Below are 18,301 nucleotides of genomic sequence, written 5' to 3'. Positions count from 1 at the left end.
GAGCTCACAGAGTACATGAAATCCTCAGGGGACAAAGTGACCTGTGGTTTGTGACAGAACCCAGCTTGGAGCACACTACATAGCCAGCCTATGGTCCAGCTCAAGATAAGACCTCCTGGGAGACTGCCTTCACCTCCTAGGTGCAGGGGACGGAACCTAGACCTGGGGGTGGGAGGCAGCATATGGCAGTCTGTGTCCTTAGTGTTGGGCATTTAGCTCAGTGGTAGAGTGCTTGCCCAGCAGGTGCAAGGCTCTGGGTTCGGTCCTCATTTCTGGAGTGCATAGAGGGGGCTGTGTCCTTGTAAGGTCCCACTCCCAGTCCCCAGAGCATGTATTTGACACCACATGACAGCTGAGTGTCCCTGAATACATGACATCCATGCTATACTGTAATGCCCCAGAATAGAGCCAAGCTAAACAACCTTGTCCAAGTAGGAAAAGACTGCAAACCTTGTGGTTTGCCCTGTGCTGGGGTTACAGTTGATCCTGGGACAGAACTGTAAGGAAAGACAGAAAAGCTGATTCTGCATGAGCTAAAGGTGTAGTCAGCATCGCTGTATGGGCTAAGTCTCTAAGGACATCTCCAGGCCTCAAGCATAGCATCCCCCCCCACACACACACACCTGCTATGCACTATATGACAGAGAAAAAGAGTGGCCTAGAATGTGTGCCTTACAGGGAGAGCTTGGAACTCGAATGCAGAGGTGGGAAGAGAGCACCCCATCCTCCGGTCATGCTTAAACTGAGGAATCCCCCAATACTTCAAGTGACCTTAAACACAGCTCCCCCTGACACGTGCTCCCACAGTGGGATGGAACAGCTCCCAGAGGCCATTGTCTGAGCTGGCTCCCAACTGGGAACAAAGGTGATGGACAGAGGGCCATCCAATGTTCTCCACCAACTGGCCCCAGACCTGCCAATCACTCACCATGGGGCCGGGCCTTCCGGTAAGACCCATTGGACCAGCTGGTCCCCTCAGTGCCAACTGCAAAGGAAAGGGGAGGAGATCAGAAAGTGGCTATGGGTGGAGCTATCCTGGTTTTCTGGCTCCTGATCTGTGACCCGTGGCCAGGAGGAGAAGGGGGCCAGGACAGGAAAGACTGGCGATTCACAGAGGCTTTGCCCACTCAGTTCTGCGCTCTCAGCATCTCCGCAGAGAACAGGGCACAGAGGTAGAAGTCAGTGCTCTCTGTTGTCCCACTGTGCACAGGGTTCTCAATGCCTTCCTCTCTCCAGCCCTGTTGGAGAATCCCTGCTTGTGGACTCCCCCTGTACCAAATCTGAACTGTAGTCTCCCCTCCCAGGCTGGGCTGAGGTGTATATTTTCCCTGTGGATGTGAATTGTTTAATTTCCCGAGAGACACTAGGTACTCTTCAGTAACGAAGGAGGTGTGTGTGATGTACAGGAGAGCCTGTGGGCCCTGGGCTCTTGCTTACACACTGACCCCCAACTTAGTGTGGCTCCTGCCAGCCGCCACACAGGCTCAACTTCTCTTCCTGAAGAACTGCTCTATTGCAGGATTACAACCCCCACCACATGGCATCTTAAGTTAGGGAACTTATTTTGCATTATAAAACTATCTGCAGGCTAGAGAGATGGTAAACTGCTTGCTGCACAAATAATGAAAATCAGAGTTAGGATTCCCAGCACACATATAGAAGGCCAGATGTGCTAGTACCTATCTCTATTTCCAGTGCTGGAAGGCAAAAACAGCTGGATTCCTGGAGCTCCTGACCAGCCAGCTTAGTGAGCTCCAGGCTCAGTGAGAGACCTTGTCTCAAAATAAAGAGAGACAAATACAGGAAAATACCTGGCCTTCACCTCAGGCCTACACACATGGACACATGTGTGAAAATATACCCCTCACACACACACAATAATAAAAAGATACAATATTAAATGTTTTGAAATTTACAAATTAAAATATATAATATTAAAAATATTCCAAAAAAAATCAGAGCTGGAGAGGTGGCTCAGGGTTAAGGAGGACTTCTTCCAGAGAACCCAAGCTCAATTTCCATTACCCACATGGTGACTCACAACCATCTGAAACTACAGTTCCAAAGGCTCTGATGCCCTCTCCTGGCCTCTGTGGGCACCAGGTACATACACACAGGCAAAACACAGAAAATAAAAATACATAAATCTTAAAACAAAAATCATGCAAGCCTTCTCTCACTGACTTTGATAAATTGCACACAGATGAAGAGGCCAGCCGGGCAGGCACATGTCAACAAACCTAATCTCAGAGAGTCTCGTCTGATTTGGATATATCACTGGCTAGTCTATTCCATGGCAACTACACAATACTGAAACTGTGCTTCAGGTATCCCAGTGAATTCTAGACATGAATGTCTCTTCTGCACTGCACAGAGTGGTGTCAATATTTCCCAGACAAGGGTTTCTATGTTGGCTTTATCCACACTTCACCATCCACCTACCCATCCCAACGGGCAGTGCTAGCATCAGATCAGTCACAGGCAATCAGCAATCTGAAGCCACATTCTCTAATGATGTCATCTACTGATGTGCTAACCCAGGGACAGGGGGACCCTGGACCCAGACCTAGAGATCCTGGGCTCAGTATGATAGACCCTGGACCCAGTGCAAGGTGGTCCATGAAAGATTCTAGGCCCACAGTGAGGGATCCTGGGTTCATAAGTTCTTTCCTAGGATGTGCCTTTGCCCTCAATCCCAACCCCAACCCTTGGAGACTGAGTCAACCATCTGGAACCCCCACCAGAGCCCTGAGAATTCCTGTCCCCATGGTTAGCCCCAAGTGCAAGGCCTAGCACGGAGGTGAGTATCTACATATGGCAGAAGAGGGTTCACTGGGTCAGATAACTGCAGAGGTCCAGAGGCCTCTCACCCCACACTGTGGATAGGGTACCCCTGAAAACTCTCCTTAAGCTCCCTACATTCTCCAGCTGTACGTAGAGGACCAAACTCTCCCTATGCTCCTGCCCAGGCAAACTGTGAGACAATCACTCGTTCTCTGCAGTCACCAGGATCAGGCCCTATCACGCAGAACCCCAGATGTCCACATTACTCACCCTGGCTTGCTGGAGGATAGCCTGGGCCTGGGACTCCTGGGCAGAGACCATGGGGCCCTTAGATCCAGCATCACCACCACCTCCAAACCGGAACTGTGAGAGCAAGATGAAGGGTCACCAGGGATGGAACATGGCACCCACTCTGACCCAGCATGAAGTGGGTCTCATGGGCCTTACATACGTAGAGACTCCCAATCCCAGAACCTGTGTGCACACAGCCCTGGTCCACAGCCATCACTGCCCCTTCTGTCAGCCTGGACACCTGAAACCTGGCCTATGCCCACAAAGGACTTTGGGCCTTCATTGCTCTGAGCACTGAGGAACCACAGACCCTCACCATTGCAAAGGGTAGCCAGGGGCCAAAGAAACAGGGCTAGGTCCAAGGGACCTGCAAGGGACACCATGGTCCTGTGTTGGGTCTTCCTCAGTGTGACATGCATCTTGGGAGTAAAGGGCACTTGATGTTCTTGTTCTGAGAACTTAGGAGGAAAACATGAGCACCAAATGCCATGTTCTTTAACATTTGTCCTTGGGAGGTGAACCTGCCAATTTCCCATCCTCCTTCATACCAGCTGTCCCAGGAGCACTGTACTTAAATAGTGCTGAGGGCACACTCCTGGGAGCACAATGCCAAATACAGCCCTAAGGACACAGTGCCTAGGCACAGTGATGGAGATGAGGGGTAAATAAAATAGGTAAGAACAAGGTGGCTGGGGGCTGGTCAAACCTGCCTATGCCTGGTTCTAACTTCTTCACTTTCCCAAGTTTGTTAGGCCTGACCTACCTAGAACCCTCCACCCTGATGGCACTTCTGCAAGGGCACTGTCTCCAGGGGACAGACAAGAATTCAGGGCATGTACCCCTCCCTTCATGATCTCCTGTAACTGCAGACACCCCAATGCTAGCAGCAGTGGTTAGGTATTGGCTTCCAGAACATAGATGTCCAAGAAATTTCTGGGTTTCCAACCTGAGGCCAGGTTGGCCTTCAGCTACTCTCTGAACTCCAAGTCATCTATGAATAATTGGCCTGAGGGACCATCCTTCACTTGTCATAGACACAGGGAATATGACTCTGTGCTTCATTCTTATTATGTAGGGTTAAACAGCAACACCAGTGGAAGGCAGCATCTAGAAATTTCTAGAATAAACCACCACAGCCACAGAAGATGATACTTAACCACAGAAATAGCTCCCAGTGAAGCCCTTGCTTCTCTCTCACCCATGACCAGGAGCTGGGAGTCTGTCCAGACTTCCCTTGCAGCAGGCTTCCCCAGGAGTCTCACCCAGAGAGTGGGGCCTTCCTTTCTCCTCCTGGTACCCAGGACAGGCTGAGCTATGTGGACCTATAGCAGCTGCAAAGACCACCCACCCAAGCTGTATTCCTGGGCCACCACAGATCCTTGTACACCTACCCTTCCAGAACCTACCCACTGCAACCCCCTCAGCCCCAGTTAAAGGCACTCACCGGTAGCATGAGCATGGTTCCTGGGGGACCAGGCAAGCCATCCGCCCCAGGAAGACCCGGGCGTCCAGGGGGACCCTACAGTCAGAGAGGGAAGAAAAGTGGTCAGAGAGACAAAAGGGCAGGGTCGAGCAGAGGGAGTAAGAATGAGAGGTCAGGGAACGGGCGAGGCAAGCACGGGGCAGCACAAGACTCCATAACAGGAAATGTTCTAGAAGCCCAGAGAAAGAAGGCACATGATGGCGTTGTGGGGATGGGGGGTTAGGGAGCTTAGTTAGGTATAAGGAATTCAGAGAGGAAAGACAGGAGACTGTGTCTGGCTGGATGCCAAAGACTGAGCATCAGGCTTGGAGAAAGGCGGGGGCCAGCTCCCTTCATTCTAGATAGCTCCCACTGTCTCCACACAGATTGAGACCTGAGAGCTGCAGCCCCACACTTTCCTGGCTATGACTGGTGAGCATTCCTGCTCCAGTCCTCAGATCTGCATGTGATCAGGGCCTGGAGGACAGGATAGAGTACCTACTCATTTGGACAGACCCAGAGTAAGGGGTGAACAGAAGGAAGGACCATCCATGAGAGCATAAATCTGTCTTCAGCAATTTTAAGTATGTTTAGGAACATTCTTCAAGCCTTGGCTTACGGGGGCAGAGGCTATGAAAGAGATCAGGCTGCCTTACAAAGTGAACTCAGACCCCCAAACTGAACCCAGCTAGCAGAGACACCACCCTTACAACCCAGGACTGCTCCCAGTCTTCCCTGCATCCATAGGCACCTAACTTTACCATTTATCCACGATTGCCTAAACCACAGGATAACCCCAACCACTGTCTTGAAGAGGCCATAGCCAGCAGAACATGCTACATGACACCCTTCCATGATAATGCATCTTTCTACCTCCTCTTAAACACCTTACTGTGCTGGGCCAAGAATCAGTTCCAGGGACAAATGCCTGTCCTTAACACGCATACATCCTTGTTTACCACTTGGCTGTCTGGTTATTAGTGATGACATTCATTAGATGAGCAGGCAAAAGGAGAGAATGGGGGAGGGAGAAAGGGAAGAAGGCTCAAGTACTCCAACCCACCACCAAGTGTCGTAGGAGCTCGTGGCCCAGGGCATGGCTCGCACCCCACCCAAAACAAACTTCCCAGCCAGCGGCTTGATTGCTAGTAAGAGTGGTTAAGGCTTGATTGCTAGTAAGAGTGGTTAAGGCTTGATTGCTAGTAAGAGTGGTTAATGTGAGAACTAATGTAGGCTCCAGGTCAGTAGTTGCTCCTGTGAGACACAGAAGCACCAGGCCCTTCAAGCTTGTCACACTAACATCGGGCCACTGCAGAGGGTTGACTGCTGGCTGCCTCTGGACCCAGGTTGGTTTTTACCCTCTTGGCACAATCCAGGTGACAGTCAACTCAATAAAGATCTGAGGAAGGAGTGGATGTTCTTAGTGTCATTTCTACATTGAAAAGCAATGCAGAGGGCAGAGCAGGAAGGAGGGAGGAAGAGTCCAGACAAGGCAAAAGGAAGGAAGCACAGATGAGCCTGCAGAGCATATGGTCTCAGGACTGAACTGGCCTCTTACCCTTTCTCCAGGGTCACCCACTTGGCCAGTAGGGCCCGTAGTTCCTGGTGGTCCTGGAAGACCCTGGAATTAAGAATAAAGTCAAGACAGGGTTTCAGATATGGCCTCAGGGCAGACCTTCCCTTCTGGTTAAAGGAGCACTCCTTTCTGGTTAAGTGAAAGCAGAATGGAGCCAGGGAAGAACTAAGCCCAGGGATCTGCAAAAGGGGGAAGCATCTAACTTCCTGCCCAGCAGTTTTCCCACACAGTACCTCCCACAAGTCAGAGAGTAATAAAACCAGACACTCACAGCAGGACCTTCAGGGCCTGGGGGCCCCTCTATCAGCATGCCCTGCAGAGAGGAAGAGAAGAGGGAGCACTTTAGATCACAGGCCCTGCCCAGCCCAGCTGCAGAGCTGGTGGACAACAGTCTGGATTTACAGCATTCAACCCTCCTCCCCCACCTCAGAGGTAGGCCAGTCCTTACAGGGTTCATAGGCAGTGGCCTGCAGTGTGGAATACAGTCTTACCATCTTTGCATTCCACAGGCTCTCCTCAAACACAACTTTGCAAAAAGCACAGCAATTTACCGGGATGAGAAAAAAGGTTCCAGATACTACTCCTGTCTTCTGCCACCTACATGAGTACCCAGCCACCCAAGAGGTAGAATGGACCCCAGGACCAGGCTCCCAGATGGACTGAGGGTAGTCAGGACACATCCAGCCCCAAGTGCACAGCACCCTGCCGAAGTCACCTGACTCACAACTGCCTTCTTCCCATCATCCCTGAACCCAGGTTCCATCCTGTCACTAGCCCTTACTGTGTCCAAAAGGGATAAGGTCTCCTGGGGCCTATTTGCCCTATCTTGAAAGAAGGGCTTTTCTGCTCCAGAATTTGCATTTCTGGATGCTCCCCTTCAGAAAGCCCACCCAGACTTCTCTTGATCTCCCTATCACCACCCACCTACCCAGAACATTCTGAGTCCCATTTGCTGGGGGTTGGATCTGCACATGAGGCCTGCAGGCTGGTACCCAGACTCCAGGGCAAGCTTTGGGTGTGTAGCTGCAGGACCCTTTCATGACTCTTGCATGCTGTACAGTCTAGCCACATGTAAGACATGCATAGATATGCCTCCCTGTTGATTCTCAAGACTGCGGGAATAATGGAGTGACAGGCTGGAGGCCAGGTCCCTTTCTAGTCTCCCAGACAAAGGAAATAGGGATGGCTATTCTGCTGAGATAATGGGCACCATGATGCCTCCGATATGTCTTTGAAAGCACAGACTCTCTTGTCAAACCTGGGCTTCAGCATGACAGGTGAAAAGACCTATTCAAGCAGAGGTGTGAAGCCTGCAAGGCTGGTCACCATGGCTAAAGAGATGGGAGTGAGGCACAAATGACCAGGGGCTGCAAAGGATCCCCCTCCACACACACACACACACAAGCCTTATCCACCCTGCCTAGGAGGTTTTCTGGTCTCTGGGAAGCTATACACCATGTTTACACAGATGGGCTAGGAGAAATATTTGTGCGTGCGATGTACACAGAGAACTCATCCAAGCGGCTCATCTTTCCACTTCCCGTTTCCCCTGACAGGCATCTGGGAGGACTCAGAAGTGGAGAAGAGATTAAGGGAACCACTGGCCCTGGCAGGGCCCAGGAGACAGCAGCTGCCTTTCCAGACACACACACTGTTGTTCTGCAGAGCGGGGGCAGCACTGTGAGATCTCACAGGAGGCCAGTCCTGGATCACCCCAGGTCAGAATAAAAAGGAAGGCATGCAACTAGAGGAACCAGCCCCAGTCCCAAGGCTTTCCCAGGCAAGCTGGCCCTACCCCGCACCTCACCATCTCTTAATGTGCTGGGGCTCAGAACTACAGAAGATCTCTAGCTGCCAGGGCTTATTCACTAGTGGCCTATCAGAAATAAACTCAACTACCCTCAATAACACCCACCACAGCCACATGCTCACAAACTGACCCATCTCATACAAAGAAAGGCTGTGGCACCGGATGGCAGATTGAGCTCTTCACTGTGTATACATACATCGGGGATGCCAAAGCATCATGCTTCAGGGCTGGTAAGATGGCTCAGTCAATAAAGTGTACAAGCATGAGAATCTGAGTCTGGATCCCCAGTATCCATACACAAGCTAGACATGGTGGTGTGCACCTGTACCTGGAGACAGGCAGACCCCTGGAGCTCACTATTCCCACAGTCTAGATAATGTGTGTGTGCTGAGCTCACCACCATCTTACCTCCAGGGGAACCCTCTTCAGATGCCAAGGGTATCTGCACATACATGGCAGACACTTAAGACATATTTTAAAAAATAAAATAAATCTTAAAAAAGAATGAAGTGGAGAGCAATTGAGGAAAACAATTGCCATCTACCTCTGGCCTCTACATGTATGCACACAGACCCACAGGCATACATTGCACATACCCATACTAAAAAGTACCTACCTACACACACACATGATGATGATGAAAATTCACAATGTTTTGTTACCTTAAATACATATGGCTAAACAAAAAACAGAAATAAAGATCTCAAACTTGACCAAACTGAAGACAGTTATTTACTTTTCAGTGATAAATGGTCTTGCTCTGTAGCCTAGGCTAGCCCGGAGCTCAGATCCTCCTGCCTCAAGCTCCCAGATGCTGGTGTCATAGTATGTACTGTCACTCCCAGCACCCAAACCCATCCTTAATGGAGATCTACCCATCTGCTAAGCAGAACAAACTAGAAGCAATGCCTGAGCCTGGGGCCGGAGCTCACTTGGCAAAGTGATTGCTTAGCTTGCACAAAACTCTGGGTTTGAACTCCAGCATTATAGGAACTGGATATGGTTCATAATCCCAGACTCAGAAGATGGAGAAAAGACAATCAGGAACTCAAGGTCATCCTCAACTACTCAGAAAGTTCAAGGTCAGCTTGGGCTACTTGAGATGTGCCCCCCCCAAAAAAAAACTCAAATGAGAAAAGCTGGGAAGGCAGAGTGGGTGGCAATATGGGGTACACCAGGTGAGAGGCATCAACTCAGCACTTACTGGTCCCTGAGCCCACTGTGGGCTGGTGCCAAGGATATTACTGGCTCTGCCTCATCTCCACCAAGTCAGATCTGTCCTTTTAAGGAGCCCCTTGTCTTGCAGACAAATTAGAAGAGCTAAACATGAGCATGAGAGTCCAGCCATGTCCCTCCTGGATGCAGGGGAGGGGCTGCCACTGTGCTCAGTAGTTGTTGTAAACCCATTCTGTGGGACAGGTGTGGGAGAGAAGGGATAGCAGTCGCCCCCACACAGGGCAGGGTATGCACCACCAGTCCCCAAGGCCTCCATCTGTTTATGTGTAGCTAAGACTCTGAGGACATCTGGCGACGCTCCAGGTTGACAATTCCAAATGTTTACACCATCTCTCTGTGGGGACTAGCCAAAGGCCTTGTGGACACTCTGAGGAAGCGGAGAAGAAGCAAGCATCAGGCAGGGGCAGGGGTCCTTCTGTAACTGCCTCCAGATGGTTTGTGCTGTTCCCAGAGAAGAACTGGATAGTCTAGAGATGGGTGTCCTCTGGACCGCCTCTACATTCTCAGTGACCCACCTTCACCCACTGCCTCCTTCAGGGCAGCCCTCTAATGGGGCCCTCTCCGAGCTTTTCCTACTCTTAGAACTGGGGTGCCAACCCCACATAAGTAAGCCTTATTTAAAAGTTGCACCCACCCACCTGAAGCTGGAGACCGACCTTGAGGCCCACAGAGCTTTGGGTACCTCCCTTCTCTGGGATCTCACTGCCCTACTCAGGAAAGATGCCCCTTTTAGTGAAGCATCAGGGACTCCATCAGAGGCTGCAGTGGGTGACCACATCCACTGGTGGCCAAGCCCAGGTGAGGTGGTGCCCTCAGCATAGCAGAGAGGCCTTCTGTGCTGCAGCCTCCCTCTCTCTTGGAGTAGAGCAGCTCAGACGTGTACACAGGGGTAAGTCTGCACTGGTCCCTTGAGATGCTCCTCTTCAGGACTAGCCTCCTATGAACATGAACTTAGGTTGAGATTTCCCATGGGGTGGGGCAAGGGGGCCCTGAGTTGAGCTACCCTCATGCTGTGCACCTTTTCCCTTTGTGCCCTGATCCTACAGCCTCAGATAAGAGTTGTCATCTTTGGATCCACAGAGAAGTCTGGGAAGAAATCTGGGAAGAGGATACATGTCCTCAAGCTCACTGCCAGGGGGAGCCAGGGGCATGAATAGCAGGCAGAGTCGTTGGAGCCAGCAAGAGCCTTTCTTCCAGGGCTCCCCTTGGCCAGGAAAGAGGCCAAGCCAGGGAACCTACCCTGGTCCCCTGGTCTACTAAGCACTGCCAAGCAAGGCTCTTCCCCTGCATGTATGAGGCTGGTTTTCTCTCCTAGGGAGCCCCAAGGTCATATTAGAACTCAGCCCCAGGGAGTCAAGTCCCAGTAGTGGAGCTGACAACTCCCCAGCCTTGCAATGGCCAGGATGCAGGACAAGTGCCTCTTCCCTTGGGTACTCACAGGATATGCTCAGATGGATGGCCTTCGTGGCCAGCTCCTCTGGGCAAAGCCAATTCTGAGCTCACTCCCATGTCTACCAAGTCCAGTCCAGCCAATCACACAGCTTTCTATTCTCTGGGGTCAAATCTCTGACTTCAGCAGCTCTGAGACTCAAGTAGGCTACAGCACCCAGCAGGACAAGGATGCCTTGACCAAGGCCAGACTCCCACAAAGCTCTCTGACCCAGGAGGGGCATGGACTGCACACAACCATACGTTCTCTACTACCTACTCAGGATTCCATTGCTTAATGACAGGGGGCTTTACTCAGAGGGAATCCTACCTCAAAGCTGCTTACATTCCCTTGACAGGTCTTTCCTGTTTCAATGGTTGCAGTAAATGGACTCAAATAGAGGCATAAAGGGCACAGAGAGGTGAAGTCCTTAGCTCACTACTTACACTAGGAGTTCCCCACCCAGCCCTTGGCCCAGCCTCTTTCTCAAGGTTTGGGTCCCTTCTTCCAAAGAAATGTCCACAGAGGTGCTCTGACCCTCTGCCTTCTCTCCAAGAACAGACAATTGTGATCTACATGCTGGCCAGCACCTTGACCAAGCTATAGAATATTCCCCCACCCAAAGCCTCTCCCAAGTATCTGTGATATAGAGAACATAGAGTACATGGGAGTGGTCACCTGATGGGGGGGACCCACAGTCTGATCATACCCTACAAAGCCACCATGAGCTTAGCAGAGGACACCAAGCTCAGAGACCATATATATGCCCTTACCGGCTCAATGATGGCTGGCTCTCCCTTTTGTCCTTTCTCACCTCGAGGTCCTCCAATCTGGGCAGGGGTGGTGGTAGAATGTGAGATTCCAGAGAGGAAGAATGGGGAGAGAAAGGGAACAAAAAGTCCATGTGACAAAAAACTTGTGCAAACCCAGGATGCTTCCTGCAGCTAGACATCACCCCTTATGTCCAGAAGGAGGGTATCAAGAGGAAGAGGACCACCCATCCCCACTCCTAGCCAACCTCTACCAGCACAGTCAGGTAATGAGGCACAAACGACCATGACGGCAGTCAGAGGGGCCACTTTAAGGAATGACACTCAGCCAGGCATGGTGGCACATGACTTTAACGCCAGCACTTGTGAGGCAGAGGCAGCTGGATCTATATGAGTATCAGGCCAGTCTGGTCTACATAGTGAACATCAAGCTAGCTAAGGCTACACAGTGAGATCCTGTCTCAAATTAATTAGTTAATTAGTTAAAGAATGAAGCTGCATGACAGCCTAGGTTACTCTTGCCACCCTCGTATTTCTGGAGGTGCTGCCCCTCTCCTACTATCCAGATGTCCCTGAGCAGAGAGGCCCTGGGTTTCTTACCCCCTCATAGATGGTGTCCTGGTTAGCCGGCATGCCTGGCCCTATCTCAGATGGGGAGACGTTCGAGTCGGAATCAGGGTCAAAGTATGGGTCATAGTAGTTTTCCTCTAGATTCTTGATGGTTTCCTCAGTGAACTCACCGCCCAGGTCATCCTTCTCTTCCCCTGGAGATGGAGCTGGCTGCAGATGAGGGAACAGAAATGACAGAGTCACTCAGGGAGGCTGACCAATCGACATGTAGACTTTGCCCAGCAGGCACTGAGTCCAGCAATTTCTGCTGGACATACAGCAACCAGTGACCCCAAAACAGAACATTAAGAGCTGGAGCCCATGGAGGATTCCATGAAAGAAGACCTATGGTCCCCACAGCCCTTCTGCACACCTCCCAGCCACCATGGGGATGGTTCCCCAAGACACCATAACAAGCTAGAGCAGGGGAAAGCAGCAGTGTTCCTTAGAGCCACAATTCAACCCCGGGGAGGTCTGCAGTCAGTTGGCGATTACCACTTGCACACTGGAAACTGAGCTTCTTTTTAATAGTGAAGAATGCAATGCCCATGAGGATTACTCTGAGATGTTCATGGATGGAACTCCGGTAGCCCAAAGCTATAGTATTATCCGAGCCACCCTGAGAATGAGAATTCAGAGCCCAACAGAGCTAGTCTACCTATTGGGGGAGAGGGGCTGAAATAAACTCAGAAAAGTCAATAGCTTCCAAACCATGCTCAACCTCACTACAGGAGACTTGGGGGCCAGGATATGGGGATGTGGGTGATAAAGGCCACCCAAGGAGTAGGTGCTCAGCAGGGACCAAGAGCCATGGCCTTTGCCCTTTCCCCACCACTGACCCTAGACCAAGACATAAAGGAAGGAAGGCAATTACATTGGAGGCATTGGAGGTAACGATGGTGCTGGTGGGAATCTCGGCCCCTGAATCAGGGTTGGTGGGCTGGTCCGGGTTCTCTACACCCTCGCCGTAGCCAAGGTCTTCATAGGGGGAGGTAGTGTAGTAGTCATCAGTGGGCACGTAGTCATAGTCCCCAATCCCTGGATCATCCTCCTTGCGGGCAGTGTCACTGGTCTCAGGCACTGTAGGGGCTTCTGGTGGGGGCTGAGTCTGTTCCTGGGGCCAGAGGATAGGAAGAAGCAGTCAGGGTACCTGGGTGCAGGATTTTCCAAGCACCCATCCTAGCACCCCTTTAGTATGAGAGTGAGCAGTGGATGTGAAGTTCAGCCACGGTCTCTGGACTTGGATTCGGGACCCTCAATCCCTGGAAGGCAGAGAAAATGAGGAGGGAGGCAGCCAGTGCATGAACACCAGGTACTAAGAGTGGCCCAAGTAGATGGAGGATCACCCAGAGACACACCAACCACAGATTAAGCTTGTGGCGGGGGGGGGGGGGCATGTCTCACTCTGTAACACAGGCTGGTCTAGAACTCATGACTGTCCTGCCTCAACTTCCCAAGGGCTAGGATTATGGGTATGTGCCATCATGTTCATAGCCTCTGGCTCTCTATTCCATGACTTGAAAGGACCAGGAACCTCCCCAGCCCAGCCCCAGTCCAGCTCAGACCTCAGGAACCTCCGTGGTTTCTCTGACAGCTTCTACTGGCTTCTGTGTAGGGGCAGGATCCTTTCCTGGGTCTTCAGGATCTTCATAATACGGGTACTCATAGTAATAGGTCTCACCGTCTCCTTCTGGGTACTGAAGTCAATGATGTCCATATGAAGAAGGAAATGAACATATTACAAGGCAACCTGTCAACCTCCTTGCTCTGGCTCAGGTGGGAAATAAGATGTCATAAGGCACTGCCAGTTCCAAAGGTCCCCTGATAGGGCTCTTCCCTCAGCCACTCCCTGAGAAACTGAACAAGACCCAGAAGCCCAAAATGGGGATAGATAACCCGTCATGCTCTTGAGAGGTCAACAAAAGAGGAGCCCTAAAGGTGGTTAGTTACCTCTGACCCATAGGAATCAGAGCCAGAACAAAGTGTGATTTCAGTTAGCCACAGCCATTAGCCACCAAACTTGACCTTTAGCCCCAAAGCATGGGTACCTAGTGGGAGGGACTCATAGTCACAAGCAGGCACTTTGTCCTCAAATACAAATCAGGGACCTGGTGGGGGCTGGCCTCAGACCTTCACCTGGAGGTCTCAGGATTTGTGGGGTGTGGCCTGGGCTAGGAACTCTACTGCTCCATGAAAGCACCACCTACTCTGACCAGCAGAGAAAGAGGAGAGATTCAAGGAGAAGTATAGATGGAGATGCAAAGATACTCAGAGAAGCAAGAGACAAGCCCAACCAGAGGTGGGGGAACTCAACTAGTAAGATCTCCAAGTAAAATGAATAAGCTCTTGCTAGAGAAGGGCATGGGGGGGGGGGCGTGAGGAGAGTGATCCAGCAACCAGAGTGGTAAATGGGAAGAAAGACAAAGGGGACAGGCATGGCTGTCCTTCTGAGTCGATGCTACTGTAGGAGTCAGGGGACTGACCACAATACTACAGGGCTGAGCATGCCCTATTGCAAAACCTCAGGTGCTGATGAGTGAACCGAATGAGCTCTAAAGAACAATTGAGACTACAGCCTGAGGGTAAAGGGCACCTGTTGCTGGCCTGCCGTGGTGGTTTTTAGGGAACTTGAGAAACAACTATATACCTAGAAGTAATGGTTCGACAGATTTACAGACAAATCAGCACAGTGCAGCAGAAGGTTCCAGTCCCGGAAGAACTGAAGGTGATCCTCCTGCCTCTGCCTCCTTCAGCAAATCCTACCGGCGTGCGCCACCACAACCGGCAGGAGGGGGCCAGGAAGGCGCTCTCTTTCTGGTGTGACTCGGACAGGAGAGGATCAGGTTGAATTTCCTGGTGTTCATCTGTCTAGGTTGTAAGTTATTTCTCCCTGAATAAACATCTATTCGGCCTATTTGTTTATCCTGATCCTTATTTACCGCAATAGGCACCTGTCTGCATCCATCTAGGGATGTGTGTGGAGAGTTAAAGGACACAGCTGCAGATGACACTCCCTTGAGAGATTCCATCATGGAGGGCATGGTGTAGCTACTCCATGGTAAAGCGGATCAGACATCACAAACTGCTTCCCCCTATAGTTTGTTTAACCATGGTCCTGCAGCTTCCACAGTCCTTTACAATCACATGACTCTGTAACATCCTAGGGATCTGCCTGTGCTCCCATCAGGAACCCAGCCAGAGATGACTCACATATTCATCTGGGTTAGGGTCCTGTGACTGAGGTGTGTCAGGAACTGCAGTGTCACAGTCGGGACTGTAGTGCTCACAATAATCATAGGCAGCTCGGTGGTCGGAGACAAAAAGCAACTGTTGGATGTCACCCTGCAAAAGGAAAAAAGTTCATGAGCAAGTATTCATAGGGACCTGGAGGCCCAGGGGACCCAGCCTGATGCCTTAGACCAGAGAGTAGCCTAGGATAGAAACTGAGAGGAGATATCCTCAGGGACACACTTCCTCCCAGCAGATGCTACTCTGAAGAGCTACTTAAGCTAGGCTGACCCACCTAGGGAATAACTCATTCATCTCTTCATTCACCCACCCATCCATCTACCCAACCATCTATTTACCCAAATACCTATGCAGTTACCCACCTTTCCATCCATCCATTATCTAATCATCCATTTTTCACCTACTTACCCATCCACTCACTTACTTTTTATCCATCCATTCTTCCACCCATCCAACTCATCCATTCATCTATCTTTCTATTCATCTATTCATCTATCTATCTACCTATCCACTAATTCACCTACCTAGCCACTCATCATCCATCTATCCATCCACTTTTCCACCCACCTATCTACTCATCTACCTTTCCATTAATTATCCCTCTACCTATTCCCCCACTCACCCACCCACCCATCTATTTATCTACCTTTCCATCCATCCATTCATCCATCCACTAACTCACCCACCCATCTACTTATAAATCCTTCCATCCAACAAGTCACTCAATTGTCCATCCATCCATCTATCCATCCTTCCATCTACCCCACAAATCATCCATTCATCTACCAAATATACCAAATACCTATTACACATTTGCCAGTTTGGTGCTCACAGCTACTGCAGTTACAAAGCATAAATGCATCTGCTCTAGACTCAAGAGGGCATGTCCCTGTCTCCGTCAGTCTACATTACCAAGGAGTATTTCTTTAAGATGCAATGCTTGCTTTTTCATTGAGTTAAACACAGAATTGCCACATAACCTAGCAGCCTCAATCCTGGAAACTAGGGCAAACACTTGAACAAATTCCCCCAAATCAGTTCACCCCTAAGGTAAAGAGGGACTCACTCAGGCCGATAGGTACACATATACTCTCATAGCAGTATTGTCAATAGCCCCTGACACGGGAGCACCACATGTCCATCCAAAGATGCCAAATAACTGGAATGCAATGATGAATGCCACAAGTACAAGTCACAACCTAGATGACTCAGCTGATGCTGGCACTTTCCAGCTGGTCAGAAGACACCTGCTCACAGAGCAGCCGAGCTCACAGAACCGCGCACTCTACTTCTCTCTTATTACGACATGTGAACAGTAAAGAAGTGAAGTGAGGCCATGAACACATTGTGCAGACGCCCTTCTGGCAACAGCAAGGGCCAACCTGGGGCAGGGGCTGAGTCCTCCCGGCCAATCAGAATGTACTGGCGACAGTGACCATGAATGAGAGTGTTTCCACTGAGCACAGAGTAAAAAAGCTGCTCATGGCCTCCCACTGTATGTCTACCAACCCCCATTCAATGACCCAAGAAAATAAGGCTCAGTGTCCAATAGCAGGTGAGGCAAGGCCTTTTAGGGTGTCTTACAAGGTTCCAGTGACTTCCTCCTCCTGGGCTCAGGGCTGGAGGGGAAGGCATCAGGACATTCTAGCATTTGAAGGCCACATTGGAGATGGTACAATAAGCATAGGTGACCCAGGGCTATACTGGGTGTCAAGTTCTCTGTGCCTGGAGTCCATTCTCTCACATGATACTATCACCAAGGACTATAATTGAATTATTACACTATGCTGGAATATAGTATTAATACATTCCAGTTAAGGACAGGGCTGGGTCTTTTGTGAAACTTTCTGGCAGTGGGCTGCAGGGACAAGGCCTGGATGCCATCTGGAAAACAGCACAATCTCTTGGGTTTATTTTGGATTTCTCTCCATCCCAGGCAGAAATGCTGCCTGCCTGGTTTCCAAGTCCCCTGCATGGGCTGTATGCTCAATGACATCTTTGCCTTTCCAGCTGGGCCCCACAGCCCTAGTGGATCTGCAGTGCTGAGTCCCTGTGGCCATGACAAGTCACCCAAGGTGTGGAAGGAGGGACCTCCCAGCTCATTGCAATGATTGCTCTCCTTTCCAAAGACCCAGATAAGGACATTGTAGGGTTATGATCAAAGCAGAACAAGTTTCAGTGCCCACCTCTGCCACCACTTCATAGTTTGAGGGGAGACGGGGAAAGGCCCAGGAACCCGAACTTGCAGCAGCACAGGGCCGAGAGTGCTCTCCACACACCCAGCTAGGCCTGGAAAACCATCCCACTCTTCCTCTCTTCGGCTGTGTGGCCTGGAGCCTGTCATATTTGCTTTCTCTCGGTGAAAATAAACAATATCCACTTCACATGATGCCAAGGAGGCCATCGTCCTCCAGGCAAACGGTATAACCAACGTGCTTAATAACAAATCTTGGGATCACTGAAAGGTGAATGCAAGAGAAAGGCCCTAAAGCGATGGCAGGATAGAGAATTTCAGGGGCCAGGGGCCAGCAGAGGACTCATTTAGGACAAGGAACTCAAGAACAAACATGGGGTGGCAGTGAGAAGACACAACAATCATACACTTTTGAAAGACAGGCCAGGATCAAATCAGGGTCAGAAGGAGGGGGTTCAGAGAGACTGGAAGTAAATAGTGAGCACCTAAGAAGGGAAGGAAACATTAGACACATTTCTGTGATTACAATTGGTGACATACCCAGCTCTTTCTAACTGATCTCCTCACCCATCCATCCATGTATGTCATCCATCCATCCATCCATCCATGCATGCATGCATGCAATTCATCTGCTCATCCATTAATCCATCCAGCCATGAATGCCCTCCATCTATTGATGTACATTAATCCTATGTCCATCCATCCACGCATAAATTTATTAATGCCATGTATCCAACTATCTATCATTTTTGCATATCACCTGTCTATCTCCCCACCCATGTTATCCATCTACCTATCCATCCATCCATCCATGTACCCACCCACTCATCATCCATTAACCTGCTCATTCAATAGCCATCAAGCACCTCCTAAATTCTGGCCACTGGGTCA

The 18,301-nt window shown here is 50.4% G+C and overlaps 1 protein-coding gene across 2 annotated transcripts in view; it reads right to left on the bottom strand.

Moving 5' to 3' along the window:
- The window catches only part of Col5a1 (collagen type V alpha 1 chain), a 148,570-nt gene that overhangs the window by 70,663 nt on the left and 59,606 nt on the right, over nucleotides 1–18,301 (bottom strand). For both annotated transcript variants that reach the window (XM_051184962.1, XM_051184963.1), the window contains exons 5-14: nucleotides 15,178–15,309; nucleotides 13,533–13,664; nucleotides 12,842–13,081; nucleotides 11,959–12,138; nucleotides 11,362–11,418; nucleotides 6,385–6,426; nucleotides 6,096–6,158; nucleotides 4,520–4,594; nucleotides 3,055–3,147; nucleotides 929–985 (exon numbers count right to left, since the gene is read on the bottom strand). In XM_051184962.1, coding sequence (XP_051040919.1) covers nucleotides 929–985; nucleotides 3,055–3,147; nucleotides 4,520–4,594; nucleotides 6,096–6,158; nucleotides 6,385–6,426; nucleotides 11,362–11,418; nucleotides 11,959–12,138; nucleotides 12,842–13,081; nucleotides 13,533–13,664; nucleotides 15,178–15,309 — 1,071 coding nt within the window. The remainder of the gene's footprint in view (nucleotides 1–928; nucleotides 986–3,054; nucleotides 3,148–4,519; nucleotides 4,595–6,095; nucleotides 6,159–6,384; nucleotides 6,427–11,361; nucleotides 11,419–11,958; nucleotides 12,139–12,841; nucleotides 13,082–13,532; nucleotides 13,665–15,177; nucleotides 15,310–18,301) is intronic.

The sequence above is a fragment of the Phodopus roborovskii genome, unplaced genomic scaffold (assembly GCF_943737965.1).
Source record: "Phodopus roborovskii unplaced genomic scaffold, PHOROB, whole genome shotgun sequence".
NCBI classification, from domain to species: domain Eukaryota; kingdom Metazoa; phylum Chordata; class Mammalia; order Rodentia; family Cricetidae; genus Phodopus; species Phodopus roborovskii.
This window is presented reverse-complemented; position numbering and strand designations above follow the sequence as displayed.